The sequence below is a fragment of the Schistocerca piceifrons genome, chromosome 1, assembly GCF_021461385.2.
Source record: "Schistocerca piceifrons isolate TAMUIC-IGC-003096 chromosome 1, iqSchPice1.1, whole genome shotgun sequence".
Taxonomy (NCBI): Eukaryota; Metazoa; Arthropoda; class Insecta; order Orthoptera; family Acrididae; genus Schistocerca; species Schistocerca piceifrons.
Genome location: NC_060138.1, coordinates 429,012,197 through 429,028,261, shown reverse-complemented (window position 1 = coordinate 429,028,261; position 16,065 = coordinate 429,012,197). Strand labels below are relative to the sequence as shown.

Genomic DNA, 16,065 nt, shown 5'->3' with positions numbered 1-16,065 from the left:
CAACTCCCTCCTCCCCAAGGTGGTTGTTTTTCTCGTAATATACATATGTGGAGAGAACTAAAAATAATTGCTGAAGGTATCAGTAGATTAGCACTGGTCATAATTTGTTGTTAGTATACTTCACAGACGTACTGAACAATGACTAATTCTGCCTATTAATGTATGAATTGACTCATTCCACATCACTCAGGGCTCTCCATGATGGGATTTACAAAACAATGTGTGTAATGAATCAATCAATCAAATGAAACCTGACACTCAATGTGGGTGACAGGCTAAGCTTGAAACTACATGCAAGCATTTCATGGAAAAAGACAAGGACCTTGGTTCAAGTTTCTGTCCTTCAAACTGTTTTACTGCACTGTGAATTTATCAGAAGAAACTAATTTGGTATTTAATTCAATTAAAACCCAATTTTTTCTTATGGTTATAATATGATTGCTGATCCACATGATCATATTAATGATGTCACCATCACATATTATTTCTATCACTTGCACAGCCATCACTGATGTCAGAATAGTGCTACAAATCAAAGAAAGCTTATGCTAATAGAAAACTGTACAAGTGACAATAATTTCACAAATAATGATGTGAAGAATACAAAGAGATTTGAAGACCATACCAGTGTTTTCACAACAGTATTACATCAATCAATGACCAAGCAAAACTTAATGAATAATATTAACTCCATATATTCACAATACACGAGAAAGATGTAGGTAATGAAATCAGTGGTTTCAATCATTTCACTTACACCTGTAGGCCTATTGCTCCTATGTTAACATTATTAAGAAGTCTACAGTAGAGAGAAAAGTTTCTACAGCACAGCAGTGATTAAGAATTATGTAATAATTAATGTCCAAATACGTATGGCATAATCCATATCAATTCAGGCAGGGAGGTTACCTTCATAGTCTTGGATGTTGTTGAATTTAGCATATGTTAAAATTCAGGAGTAAGTAAGAAACACATTTTTTGTTTTCTCCATAAAAATTCCTGCCCGAGATACAGGCCGCCAAAGAAGACACTGCGAACATCATTCTAAAGATGCAAACTTTGGAAAAATTTTTAAAATGCTGTGTCTCTGTAACAGTTCTAGATATTTTGTTAGAGTTTTTTTTTATTTTAAAGATAATTGCTTTATGATTACAATTGTACCCTTTGTTTGGACATATCTGTAAAAGTTCTTTTACTGTTGCCATTTGAATTTATTTGTAACATACAGAAAAAAATTATTTTCAATAATGACAATCCAGAAAAGTTAGATTTTTTCCTGTTGATTATTACCATGTAGTACCACATTCTCTGTAAAGGAGAGCTTCCACATTTGCACAGGTTTTATTTTAAAAAAAAAATATTATTTTTTTTCTTTCAAGGGTAATGTATGTCTTCACTGACGTTGTTTCTTACTAATTTCTTTTTTATAATGTTTATTTCTATGGTCTTTGTTACAGTTATTTCTAATCACTTTCTTTGTTGCTGATATTTCTTTTCACTTTCATTGTTGCAGATATTTCTTACACTTCGCTGTAGTTTTTTGTCAGTCTCTTTGTCATGGTTGTTCATTGCAGGTTTCTGTATTGTAGTTGTTCAGTGCTAATTTGTTTACGTGAGGAATTTGCCAGTTGACACAGTTGCAGTGTGTTTTGTGAAAAGGACCCTTTGAAATGTGTTCTGACTGGGGTCACAGGGGAGTGAAATGTACTGAAAATTTGCATATCCATAAAAGGGGTGGAAAAAAATGGAGGGAGGGAGGGAGGGAGGGAGGGAGGGAGGGAGGGGAGAGGGAGGGAGGGAGGGAAGGAGGGAAGGAAGGAGGGAGGGAGGGGGGGAGAGAGAGAGAGAGAGAGAGAGAGAGAGAGAGAGAGAGAGAGAGAGAGAGACTTTTTGTATTATAAATGCTTTGACAGAATAACAACAATGATAGTACCTGAACAAGGTGAAGCCTCCCATGGTGCATATGATGCAGATTTTGCATCAATAGAGGAAGAATTAAATGGCCCGAATCGGTCAACTACAGAGGTAGGTGTTAGTCCTGTTAAGGAACCGTGGTCAGTTAAGTCGAGTCATGAGCTTTATGCATCAAGAAAGAGCAGAGAAATTACTAAAGCTATGGATGAATACACTACACAAAACTGACCACACTCTTCAAAATAGAATTTCCACCTTCAGAAGAAAATGAACCAAAGCACTCTTGCCAAGAATTTATCACAAATATCAATTCAGTTGTTGAATATTGTGCATCCTACAGCAAAATGGTGTGAGTTTTAACTATTATTCCAGAGACATTTTAAAAGAAAACAAGACTCGCAATATTACAGAAACTATTGAAATTAGTACGAGCAACTATACAACTTCACATATTGGAAGATCAAAATTTTATGCACTAAGAAGTAAATGGGTAGTTCCACACACCCCTAGAGATGTCTGTCTGTGTGTGTACTGCACGAATTTTGAACTTTGTGTGGTAACTTTGAAGAATTTACTGGAGCATGTGACATACGACACCTTGGTTCGGCGTATGAAGTCAATAGTAGTCTGCGACGTACAGCAAGAGACTTGTTTGTTTCAAGAATGTGGTGACTGCCCTGGAGAGAGAGGACTGGTTTTATAGACACTAGGCCTGAAAGATGTAGCAGATAACTCTGCACAGCCGGCTGGGGTGGCCGAGCAGTTCTAGGCACTTCAGTCTGGAGCTGCGCGACCGCTACGGTCGCAGGTTCGAATCCTGCCTCGGGCATGGATGTGTGTGATGTCCTTAGGTTAGTTAGGTTTAAGTAGTTCTAAGTTCTAGGGGACTGATGACTTCAGCAGTTAAGTCCCATAGTGCTCAGAGCCATTTGAACCATAACTCTGCAGAAATTACATATGCGACGTGGGAGGAAAATAAACTAATTGAGAAAACTGTTGCCTTTGACAGTTTCATTGATGAACTTGGTAAATGGTCAGTGAAAGCAGTAACACACCAGCATCTAAAGAAATTGCAACAACACAATGCAGAAGTGAAAGGGTGCGTACAGTCTCAAGAACTATGTTTAGTGCTTCACTGTGATTTTGCTGAGAACTGGACTGTAATTCTCCCACAAGAAGTACAAGGGTGTCATTAGAGAAATGACCAGGTTTCAATTTGTACAGGAGCGGCATATTTTCAAAACAAGACCACAAGTATTGCAGTTATAAGTGATGACATGGGACATGACTCAGCATGTGCTTTGCTAGCGATGCACAAAATTCTTCAACTGCAAACAGGGGCAGAGAAGATTATCATTATTTACGATGGTGCTCCTAGTCATTTTCAAAATCGTTACCAGTTGTTTGAATTGAGTAAGTCGCTTGTGCCAACTGACTGGGTATACAGTGCTACTGGTCACGGGTAGGGGCCTTGTGATGGTGTAGGTGGCCCGCTAAAGAATCATGCTACAAAACAATCTTTTCAGACCAAATACAGCTGCAACTCGGAATGCTGAGGATTTTACGCAAGTCATTAAATCTTAAACATCCACAACCCTCACTCTTTTGTCCAAAGAGGAAATTGAAGAATTCCGTGAGCAGAAAAAAGAAGAATGGTGCAAACAAACTACTCCTGTGAAAGGAATTCAGAAGACACATTTTTGGACTCAAAGTGATGGGCGAACCCATATTGCATGCACTTTAAAGAGGAAGAAAGAAGACATTTCATTCGTTCGGCCAACACCTCATAAAAAATAGGATAACATTCAGGTTCACAATCTGGGAAGGGGGATGTTTGTGGCATGTGTGTATGACCGTGACTGGTGGACTGTAGAGATTACAGACACCAATTATGAGTTAAACGAAATTGTAGTGAACTTTATGCTACCACATGGACCAGCTGCTGGATATAGGTTTCCAGCTGAAGGACAGCAACAATGCCATCAGTGCTCACTTCCTGTTCACAATGTTTTGAAGACTGTAAGTGCTCCAGTTTTTATTGGTTCAACAGGAAGGCATCACCCTATATCAAAGGAAGATGCTGAGGCAGTAGAACACATTTTTAGTTCATTGACACTAATTTCAGTACAAAACACAGTGCACAAAAGTTGTATAAACTGATACCTGTAAGTCTTTCGATCATTAACACAGATTTTGGATTTAAAACGCTTGAAAAATGAGCCTCTTACTCATCTTTCACAACTAACATTATGTTAAATAAGGCTAGGTTTTGATTTTTATGATCATGTTATGTGATAATGTGGTAATAAAACAGGTTTAATGTATGGCAAAAACTTCAGGTTTAATGTATGGCAAAAACCTGTTCAACCAAAAAGTAGAAGCTCTCCTTTCCAGGGAATGTAGAACTATATGGTACTAATCAACAGAAAAAACGAAATTTTATGGATTGGCATTAAAAAATTTTTTTTCCATAAATTATAAAAAAAGTTCAGAACGCTGTAGTAAAAGAACTATGATACACAATTCCAAATGGAGGATTTCTTTGTGATCATAAAGAAATCATCTTTCAAATAAAAAAAAAATCTAGAACTGTTCCAGAGATACAGCATTATAAAATTTCTTACAAAATTTGCATCTTCAAAATGGTATGCGCAGTGTCATCTTTGGAGGGCTGTATCTCTTAGCAATTTTTTTGGAGAAAACAAAAAAATACTTGTTCCTTACTTAGTCCTTCATTTTAACATATGCTAAAACATCCAAGACTATGTAGGCAAGATTTTTTCCTAGCCTGCCTGAAATATATACGGACTATGTCATATGTCTGTGGGTATGTACTTTAGCATTTACCTATTCACTTTCCTTGGAACAAATCACACTTACTGAAACATTATAGGTTCTTTTGGTAGGTGTGAAAGTGTCACAGAGGTGCTCGGCCAACTACAGTGGCAGATGCTGCAACAGGTGTTCTCCATCATAGTTTGGTTTACTATTAAAATCCCATGTGTGTATGTTCTTAAAAGAGTCGATCAATGTAGCCTATTGCTTGCTCCTCCTTATATCACGCGAAAACATTATGAAGATAAAATCAGACAGATTTGAGCCCACATGGAGGCTTATCAACTATTGTTCTTCCCATGAAGCATACACGACTGGTGCAGGAGGGGAGGGGGGCAGTGGTACACAAAATGCCCTCTGCCACACATCATTATAAGGTGCCTTGTACAGCTGGAATAAGGCTACAGCACCCCATAATCTCTCTCTCTCTCTCTCTCTCTCTCTCTCTCTCTCTCTCTGTCTGTCTGTCTGTCTGTCTGTGTGTGTGTGTGTGTGTGTGTGTGTGTGTGTGTGTGTACACTTTTATTCCAGCAGCAGATATGATCATAATCAGTGATGTGTTTCATAATGTCTGTCATTCACTATAATCAGATTTTGTAATATCACTCTATTTACCACACTCATGAGTAAAATTGAGACATACTTGGATGACCAGTGGGTCAACAGTATATGTCCACTGTGTGAGTGCAGAGGGCTCATAGGTACCACACATGCCACTTGCACATGCACTTACATGTTGCAATCTTAAGAGGTCATTTGCCATCAAATGGTGAACATAACAATGCAAGGGGTCAAAATGTAACTATCATCTACACTAAGCGTTTTGGATACTTGCAATGTCGATATTTCAATTAAAAATGAATTATATGCTACATAAAAAGCAAACAAATACATTAATGCCATCGATAATTTATCGTAAATCCAAATTCTTAATGCAACAGTCAGTCAAAGTCTACAGTGGATTCACTACCAGCCACAACTATATAAATGTGAGTTCAAATTCAAAACTAAATCTAAGCATTTCTCTCTTTGTCGTGCTTTACAGAACAATGTATACAACATTTACAATAATAAAACGAGGTAACGACCACTGAAAATACATTTATTATTCGTGATTGCCAGTATGGAGCATACTGTAGTGAAAATAAGTACACTAGTTGCATGGGTTATTAATATTGCCACTAGTATCTACACAATAACAACAGAGCGAGTACGTTCCGAAAACAGGTAGGATTTGACTGTTTGAATTTACCGTAACGATAATTGAAATTTAATCAAGCATTACAGACGTCTTCACCGAAAACTTGCCATCAGCATAACTGAAAATGTTCATTCCCTGTCGTTACTAAAAATTATTTCGGACGCTAATAATAAAGTAGTTGTACACAAGCCGCTTCATCGATAATAGCTTTCTAATGTGCAAATTTAGCAAAGTTACATATGAAAAGTAGGAGCAAAAATTACGTCACAATGATAACACACTCTTTTCATCCGTTTTTGAAATCAGTACCTTTAAAAATTTGTCGATAAATATCCCCACACCTTTGGTGCGCGCAAAGTAGCCACGATTGATTTCAGGAGCTTTTCTCTCTGTACCGCGCACAAACAATGAAATATATGGATCATCCCAATATCCCAGTTTTACAGCACAACGTTTACATTCGCTAGCATCATCATTTGTTGCCTGAACCGCTTCACAACCAGGCTGTGACATTTCTCTTTCGAGCTCTCTAGTTAGCTGTTTGTTTGGACACCCTTCCCCGTCTGATCCACTACACGCATTCACAGATATTACATTTGTACACAAACAAGTACAGTCAAAGAGCTAAAACACAAGAACACTGAATTGAGTACAATCACAATCCAATAAGATCACAGACATGCATAAAGTATGTCTTGGAATACAATACAGATAGTTGAATTCAGTAATCTCTGGACAAATGTGCAGTGGTTGCCCTTCAACGACGTCTCGCAGCCTCTCGCTTGATAGCGACGTCGATTCTCGCAGAAAGGGGATCGGATGTCGCAGAAATGAAGAGGGGAGAATTTTCTAAACATCAACGGAACGAAACGACAGACATCATCGTCAAATGGTGAGGCGTTCAATCTACACGGAATACAACGTGACGTCAGTTCTTTTAGCCCAATAGCGAACGGTGAAATTGAGGTTATAAGACATCATCCTTGATACAAAAATTATCGAACTAGCGGTAATAAACAATATATTAACGGCGAAAGTAAACTTTACAATGTTTCGATCAAGTTTGCACGGTAAATGCTGAATAGTGAAACAACCTTTCAAAACAAAGTTTATTTTCTAGCGAAAATGTATACACACAAAAATATCACACAAAAGGGAACATATAGCCTGTTTACCTTATCTTTCCTAGATAGCAAGTAATATCAAAAATAACTGACTTCAGTTCCTCGCGTAACAGAAGGTTATTTATTGAAAATTGATTCATTAATTTATGTTATTATTTACATGCAGTGAAAGTGTCAGTCTTTCAGTAGTTGTAAAACTAAACCATTTTTCAGTATTCGATATAGTATCCCATGTGGAACAACATTCAACGTAAAAAATACCCAAATCATCACAGAATATTTGCAAGCCGCCACGAAAACAAGGTAAAACAATAAAATAAGCAAAAGCACAAAATAAACTGCTACTACATGAGTCAGCGCTGGTTGTACAAACTCGGTTTAGCAGTTGCCAGGATGGAATTGGGAATGAGCGTTTGGCGTCATAGGCCGGGAGGCCCTTTGCAGGGCAGGTCCAGCCGCCTTATTACATTCGACGCAACATTGGGCGACCTGATGATGAAGACAACACAACACCCAGTCCCTGATTGGAGAAAACTCACCGACCCAGCCGGGAATCGAACCCGGGCCCATAGGACAGCAATCCATCATGCTGACCACTCAGGTATCGGGGTGGACGTTGCATGGATAGTAATAGGTCTTTCCTGCTAGCAACGTATTCGCAGCATATGTTTCCGCAACAGAGGATTCAGTCAACACTAAATGTCTCATTTGACTGAAGCAGACAAGGGTGCTATAACAGCACTACATACACAAGGATTTTCAAGTGCCTATATAGCAAGGACAGTGGATCTTCGCAAGTCGATCTGTGCAATGTGGATCAGACGAAAGGAAGATGATGGTAGCCTGATCAAACGGCCTCATACTGGTGCTTGCCGCAAAGCAACAGCTGCTTGGGATCGGCAGATATGCCGTTCCAGTGAAAACCATCCATCCGTCAATGCACGACAAATTCAGAAAGCTTTGAGCCTCCTTATTAGGAGCAAAACCATCATTCGTTGGCTAAGAGCAGGTGTACTGCGAGCAAGAAACACTGCTGAGAACGAGACCCTATTTCCCACAGAGAAGCACACCTTAATTTTTTCGCTGCAAATATTGGTAGAACTGTTCAGTTTTGGAGGCGGATGGTTTTTACAGACGAACAAGTTTTCTGTACGGCATTGACAGGAAGAGTACTTACTTACCAGCCAAAAGGTGTTAGGTACAGGGTGTGTGAATAAAGTTTCAAGACTGGTTTTTTTCTTGAATAGCGGTGTGCACGCAGACTGGTCTCACTGCCTGCACCTGGTGGTGGGGGTGTTGGATAAGTGAGCCAAGTATCGGCATTCGAAGGTGAAACGCTGGAGTGAAAGCATCGTGAATGCAGTGAGTGACAGTTTCGAAATGTCGTTGAGTATTCAGTGAGTCCAAATAGCAGCGCCTCGTGGAGCAGCGTTGTTCGATCAAATTTTATGTAAAACTGAACAAGACCGGTATGGAACGTTCGAAAGAGGCCTCTAAAGAATACGCTATGCCAAGTGCCATGGTTTTCATGTGGCATGAAAGGTTCCAAGATGGCCTCGAACACCTGGAGGGCGATGAATGCTTCGGAAGACCTTCAACGAGCAGAAATCTGGCCAAAGTGCGTTAAATTTTAAACAGCGACGGACGTCTAAGCATCAGAATGATAGCAGATGAAGTGGGTTTGACTCTCCAATCTGTGTTTTAGCTAGTGGCAGAAGACCTAATGATGAGAAAAGTGTGCACTCAACTTGTCCCTAAAGTGCTCTTGGATGAACAGAAGGAGCGGCGCCTGGCTGTTTCGTAGGAAATGCTTGAACATTTACAAACTGAAACCGATTTTTTTGGACAGAGTGGTCACTGGTGATGAGACCTGAGTCTTTGAATACGATCCAGAGTCGAAGAGGCAAAGCTTGGAGTGGCACACCTCTGCATCACCAAAGCCAAAGAGAGCCTACATGAGCAAGTCACATGTGAAAAGAATACTCATGGCTTTCTCTGACGCAAAAGGAATTATCCACAGAGAGTTTGTTTCTGCCAGACAGACTGTCAATTGTCAGTATTATACTGGAGGGGTCCGCTGTTTGTGGGATCGAGTTCACTCAGAGAAGAAAGACGACTGAGTGCTCCACCATGACAATGTAACCATTCACACCTGTTTCGCCAACACTCAAGTTTTGACCCGGTTCAAAGTGGTCAAGCTGCCGCAGTTACCCTATCGCCCTGACCTCGCCCCAGTGACTTCATTTTGTTCCCCTGGATGAGGAGAGACCTGAAAGAGAAGCAGTTTGACAGCATCACAGTGGCCCAAAAGACTTCGACGAGGGTTTTGAACAGCATTCCGGTTAAGGAGTGCCAGGGAGCTTACCAGCAGTGGAAATCTCGTTGGCAGCGGTGTGTGGATTCTCAAGACACCTATTTTGAAGAATTTTAGTGCGATGTATGAAAGTATTCAATAAATTTTGTGTTCTAAGACCAGTCTTGAAACTTTATTTACACACCCTGTATGATTCAAGATATATTTAGAGTCGCTGAAGAAGTGGTAGAGAAACAGTAACGATATAGGCATGGATATTGACTAAAGAATGTGGGCTCCTGTTGCAACTGGAAGGTAACTGAATGCGCACAACTATATTTCCGTTCTGGAGAATGTCAATTTGGCTTCTGTGACCGACAGATTTCACAATGATCAGATCATGTTCCAACATGATCAATCCCTTGTTCATATGTCACGTTTGTTTAAGAGGTGGTTCGACAACCACACAAATATTACTGTTTTGGAAGGGCCACCTAAATGAGCTGACATGAATCCAATTGAGAATATTTGGGGAGAAACACTTAGAATTATAAAAAGGAAAAGCGTCATTCACTGTCCAATCGCCGCCATCTTTCTGATGCGACTCATGATGCTTTGGACGAGTTACTTGAATGTCCAAGCTATATGGCGAGAGTTGTGGGCTCAATGGCTAACAGACTTTGAGCCGTTGTGGAAACAGAAGGTGGCTATACACTGATATGGTTTTCAGCTTATTTCACGTAAAGCGTTTGCAGCATGCTTTGACATTATAATCAAAAATTTTATTTCAATGAAAGAGGAAAGTATTAAGTTGAAAGATTTCAGGATTAAATGGAAGTTTTTAATTTAGGGAGTACACTATTTAAGAGTTTATATGTTCAAAAATCTCTAGTAATAATAAAGCTGAAGAAGAAAGTCGAAAAAGACATTGTGAAAAGAGCAGGCTGGTCTGTAAATGGTGATTAAGGTCAAATAAAAAACTGAAAACACAGTTGGTAAGAACTATTGTTGCTGATGAGAAGTCATTGACGATATGCAACGTTTTCCCATTCTGAGTCTTTCTAAAAATTTTTATCGTCCCTGGGACTAAAACTGATACCCTTTTATATGTGAACAATATAATTATCAATGCAATTTATGTAGCAGGACGGAATTTTAATGCACAATTTACAGATCAGGAACCTATTAATAGTTTCTTTATTTTTCTTGTCACTGATGATGTTGAGAGGAATACCATAAGTGTCAGAATCTAAAATATGAATACAGGTTCTCAGAGGACTCAAATGTTTTCTGTAATATTGACTAATAGCTTTCAGTGAGTTCTTCATGCCTAGGTTTTCTGCGACAGCCAATGTGAAACTAGGACTAGTCAGGTTAAGTATTTCCCGCAAATGGTCAGAATTAGAGGTACGTTACGAATTTTGTGGAGATCCAACCATTGTTTTAGCAGGTCTGTGAGAAAGAAAGCAGAGCCGCATACTTTCAGAGCAGCAAATATTGGTAAGTTCTTGACTGAATGATTTGGTATTTTGACACAATGTTGCCCTGGAACACACTTGCGATTTTAGATAAATTTTTAATACGTTTGCGAAAAGGATTATCCAATAACTTAAGCAGCAAAGAAGTAATAAAACAGAATATCATGCATGTCGCAGCAGTTTTTAAGGGGGTAGGATGTCAAACGGGTCGACTTATAGCAGTAGAGGAACCTCAGTACATTTTAATTTCCACTGTCTATACTTTTACAAATAAATTCATAAAAAATTGTCAGCATGACCAAGAAGTAATCAGGATTCACACTGATAGCAGTGGACATTGAAAAACATAACAAAAGCAATTTGTTTTATATATGAAATTCGACAATTTTTTCCGTTACCATTGGCTGCATTAATTGCTTTAGGTACACTTTTCTTCATAAGTAAGAGAGATTCTTCAATGAATTTTCCACAGCATGCAAATCATACTTAAAGAAGTATGAAAACCTAGAATTTATTTAATTTATGAAAAAATGACTGAGTTATTACATTTTAAACTTCATGTTTAGAAGAAACTCAAATTTTATAGTTAATTATCCCAATTTTTAATAGATTTGGAAAATTCTAGAGTTTTGCATGAAGGAGTTTGTGTTTAATAAGCGTACCAAGTTTGATAGTAATAGGATATTTATTTTGGATGCTACATGTATCTAAGTACAGAAAATTGTGTTTTGCGGAAAATGGCCGTTAAAATTTCTGCTTGTATTTGGTACAGTTTTAGAACTGTCCAGCACCATAAGCAGGTTCTTTTTCGTTTTCAATATCAGTTTCCTTCCTCTTCACATTCCTATGATGCACTCTTCTTGATTTTATGACCTCCAAAAATGATTTATCTGCTTTCACTACACACACTTTGTCTATCGCATACAAAGCTTTGATGCAGTTCACTCCGGGCTTAGTTGCTATTTTCTCTAATACATATTTCCTGCTTTGCACACCGTCATTAAAACATGAAACTGGATCATAATCACCAATAGCAAGTGCATTTCTTTCCACAAAATCGGTTTTTGGCAATCTTTCCCATACACAATGGTTAAAACTTTCATTTGGTTTTTGGGTACCACCATGACGGCATTTCTTCAGTAAGTTTTAATTTGCAAGGTCCTTGAGTATAGGTTTGATGGCTTCCATTACAGCAGTTGGTAGAGAATTCCTATGGTGATATTCTGCACCACCAGCAATTGACCTTTGGTAGCCACACCATGATTCACTTCCTTTTGGGCATCAGTTGTGGATAAGGTTATTGTCTGTGGACATTTTGTGGAAGTATGAGGCCCAAACTGCTAACTTCATATTTTTCAAGTCCCCTGTGTTCTTTCTTATTGCCAAACCATAATATGTCAGTAGTTTGTCAATTTCTGCATCCGTCAGTCACCCTCTCCATTTTATTCCCTTCCCATCAGATAATTTTTTTCCTGACAAATCTTGTCTCAGCGTTCTAAGTCTAGTGCCAAGTCTTTTCTGTACATGTCCCACGCATTCTAACTTCTGCACAATAGTCTCAGCTCCATAAGGTGCACACTTTTGAACCTCAAGGAAAGCTTTACTGTCACCATCACCAAGGCACTTCACATAACTCAGGGCATGGAAGGCAACAGATCTGGTAAACAAGCTTACAACTCCCTGCATTTCCATACCTCCACTTGAGCCTCTACAGTTCGTATTACATACATGATCTGCAATCCCTTTCACACAACTATGACAAAATTTACTCATCACTTCAACATCTAAAGTGCGCGTCGTATATCTTGGCGGCCGAGTTTAGGTTCGTTCTGCGCATCTGACGTCACAAAACCCAGTCAGCCAATGAACAGAGAACGACGTTGCCAGATCTCGACAGCAGTGCAGAGCACGGACGAGTGTCTTCAGTTTTAGAAACGTTCAGTCATAAATAAAGTAATAGAACAAAAGCAATGTCTTGATAGCAGACTCTCTTTTACAGAAAGTTTGGAAAAAGCATTCTTTATAGCAATTACTTCATATTCTATTAATTAATTAAACCAAACAAGCAATAAGACTCCTAATTCAGGCGATAGCAAGGAAAGGTGTTTGTTTCAATCTCACGAACTGCTTTTTCGCAATAAAGAACAGCGGTAACTGTTTATTTCCTATTGTACTTCGACGAAGCGTGAGTAATTCGTAGTCATACCAACAATGTTTATAAGTAGTTGCGTGAGGTGCTAGAGTCCTTATGGAGTTACACTGTTCAATGAGCTGAGGTAGCGGAACGGTTAAGGTGTTGGGCTGCCAAGTGAAAGGTTATGAGTTCAAACCTTGTGCAGTACTTAATATTTTCTTTATTTAAAAACAATATTGGAGTGCCTTACTTCACGAATTTTATTCGTTTGAATGAAATTTCTAGTGCTTTACCTCTTCATTAACTTTTTCGCTGCTGCAGACACGTGCTCCCCGCATTCCACACTGTGCGCGATTTTGTCATCACTGCCTGTGCAGACACATGGTGTTCCCACTGCTTTGACACACTTATCATTCGATTTCACAAAAACTATTTGGCCAAAAAATTTGATTTTTACACGTCTTCTTGCCTGATACCTTCCCCCCATAAATGATTTAATTTTGTTTTGATGTGCAGCATTAAATGTAGTAAACCATTGCACGAAATTTTGAAGAGTTTGCAGAGGTAAAAGTCCATAGCATATACTTTCCGTATGGTCGACTTTAGTTGCCACAATGTTGAGAATGAAATGTGGACAAGATACCCAAATTTCATATAATATTTACTGTATAACAATATCTCATTTAATTTAAGTACCACATAGGTGTCGTATGTAATATTGAGAAATATTCCGTCTTTCGCGACTTATAAAGGCACATTTGCATGCCGTGCGTGAGTTTCCTCGGAAACGCGAAATCTTAATTAAATAATTAATCTGTGAGAAATAAATAAAGCCTATGGCACAGAACTGCAGCGCTGTGTCGCTGATAAAACAAAAACACAATTACGATACTCTTATGTTTGATTAAGGAGAGAGAGGTCTTGGATAAGTGGTGCGGGAAGCACGTATATTTCATTGACTGGCACACCGCCATATTTAATGTTATATAAGATCACTGCGAGTTGCAATCTTACTAGGCACTCGAATCTGTAAAGAATTTATATTTATGAAAGTAAGTAGAATTATTTAACTGTAGGCTTATTCGTTGAATATATCTGATTTAACTAACTGTGTAAACTTTTTATGTTTAGTAGACAGTCACCTCTGTACGACGTATTGACATGGCTGGCAAATTATTCTAATATTGAGATTTAGATTTGAGTCCGCACCTACCGCAGCAGTCTTTGGAAACGATTTAAATATGAAGTCCGATTATTTGAGTCTTATTTCACGGTCAACTACGAATAACATTACATTTACGAAAAAGCCATTGTCAAGCGTCTGATACCGAATAATTAAACGTCACGCAAATATTAATTACAACCAATCACTATCATACAACAATACATAATTAATATTTTATTTTATTTTATTTTATTTATTTTATATTGGCGACTGCGTGTCGGACTTGTTATTTTGTCATTTGTTACATTGTTCTCTTTGTTTCATGTGAAAAATCAACTTTCTGGACCTGGACGTGAATGTATGAGAAATAACAAAGATCTGAAGATATTTTCCAATTCTAAAATTTTGCGGGAAGACGCAATGAAGCTTCCAGCAAAATAAGGTAAGACGCAGCATCTTTGCATTGGCAGGCTTGACCAGACGCATAATTCAGTGTATTAGCTCTTCAGTAGATTCTGTAGTATTTCTTTCGCGCGTAGCAGTTTTCAGTGATAAATTTCATTCTCAGTACTTTTCCTTAAACAATAACTTCTGCAACAATACCAATACACGAGTGTACAATATGGCCGACTTCTGTACGATACGTTGTAACATGGACAGCAGCCATTAACAATAATCCCATATTCAGTTTACATTTTTAAATTAACAAACAGCCATTGTTGCTACGAGCGGTTCATGCTCAACTGCATTTTATTTTAAAACCAGTGTCAAACATTAATTTCTTGAAATATATATCACGTGTGGCATGGTCATAACTAGAAAACAATACGCAAAGATGGAACAGCAAAGACATACTATTCAGACGCAATCCGACTCGGACGAGAGACAAGTGTTAGAAAATGACTTTACGACAGCAACCGGTAGTGACGATTCATCAAATATTGACGCAAGTGTTAACGGAAGTTTTGACAATAGGCCGTCCACCACAAAAATTTCATAGTCTCAGTCAGAGCCCATGTTAATACATGACGTCACGTCTAATGACGCGGCGGGGGCAGAGACCTTGCAAACAGTAAACATTGCCAACATGTTACAAGTGCTAATGAAACAGAACGCGGAAAACATGGCAACCTTAAAGACACAAAATGACGAAATTAAATCTGACCTCATAGCAATCAAGGCATGTAATGACACTTTGTGTAAACGTGTGGAACTTATAGACGCCACACTGACCAAACAGATGACTGAACTCAGTACGAAATTTTCCAAGCTTAATACGAGACAAGAAAAGACTACAAATGACGTAGCACTTTTACAGACACAATTAAAAAACCTTAATGTCACGTGTGAAGCTCTTACTGAACAAATTCAAACATATCCTTCAGTACATGACAACCTTGAAAAACGAATTACTGACGTGCAGAATAAATTTGATGATGTTGAACAACACCTGACTGACATCTTACAATCTGATGCCACAGCTCATTTTCAAAATATTAATAAAGAATTTCATGATTGGGTAGAGAACAAAGACAAACATTTTGATAGATGCATACGTGAAAATTTACCAACAATTGTGCACGATTCCGTAGCGGAATACATCACTAATAACAAACAGCTGATTAGTGATGCAGTACAATCCGTCACTGCACCCATGAGACAATTCACCGATCAACCACAGTCTGAATGTAACGAAAATATCAGTCAAAATGTACAGTTCAGAAACCAATATACATACGAGTGTGACGCACACATACCGCACACAACATACACACAAGAACAAAACACACCACGACAACAACACATACCACAACGTGCAAACACAAACACAAGCTATTATCATGGTAAACTACAGCAACATTATCGTAATTACTCGCCAGCTGAGCATTGCAGTAATTACAGTGGAACAAATCCATATCAT

General features: G+C 38.5%; 1 protein-coding gene across 2 annotated transcripts in view; it reads right to left on the bottom strand.

Moving 5' to 3' along the window:
- LOC124790162 (leucine carboxyl methyltransferase 1) overlaps positions 1–6,596 on the bottom strand; it is a 63,652-nt gene extending 57,056 nt beyond the window's left edge. Inside the window, exon 1 of one of the 2 annotated variants that reach the window (XM_047257763.1) lies at positions 6,260–6,596. In XM_047257763.1, the coding sequence (XP_047113719.1) occupies positions 6,260–6,463 (204 nt within the window). In that variant the 5' untranslated portion in view covers positions 6,464–6,596. The remainder of the gene's footprint in view (positions 1–6,259) is intronic. The other variant, XM_047257762.1, reaches the window with a different exon arrangement.
- Between the last annotated feature and the right edge of the window lie 9,469 nt (positions 6,597–16,065).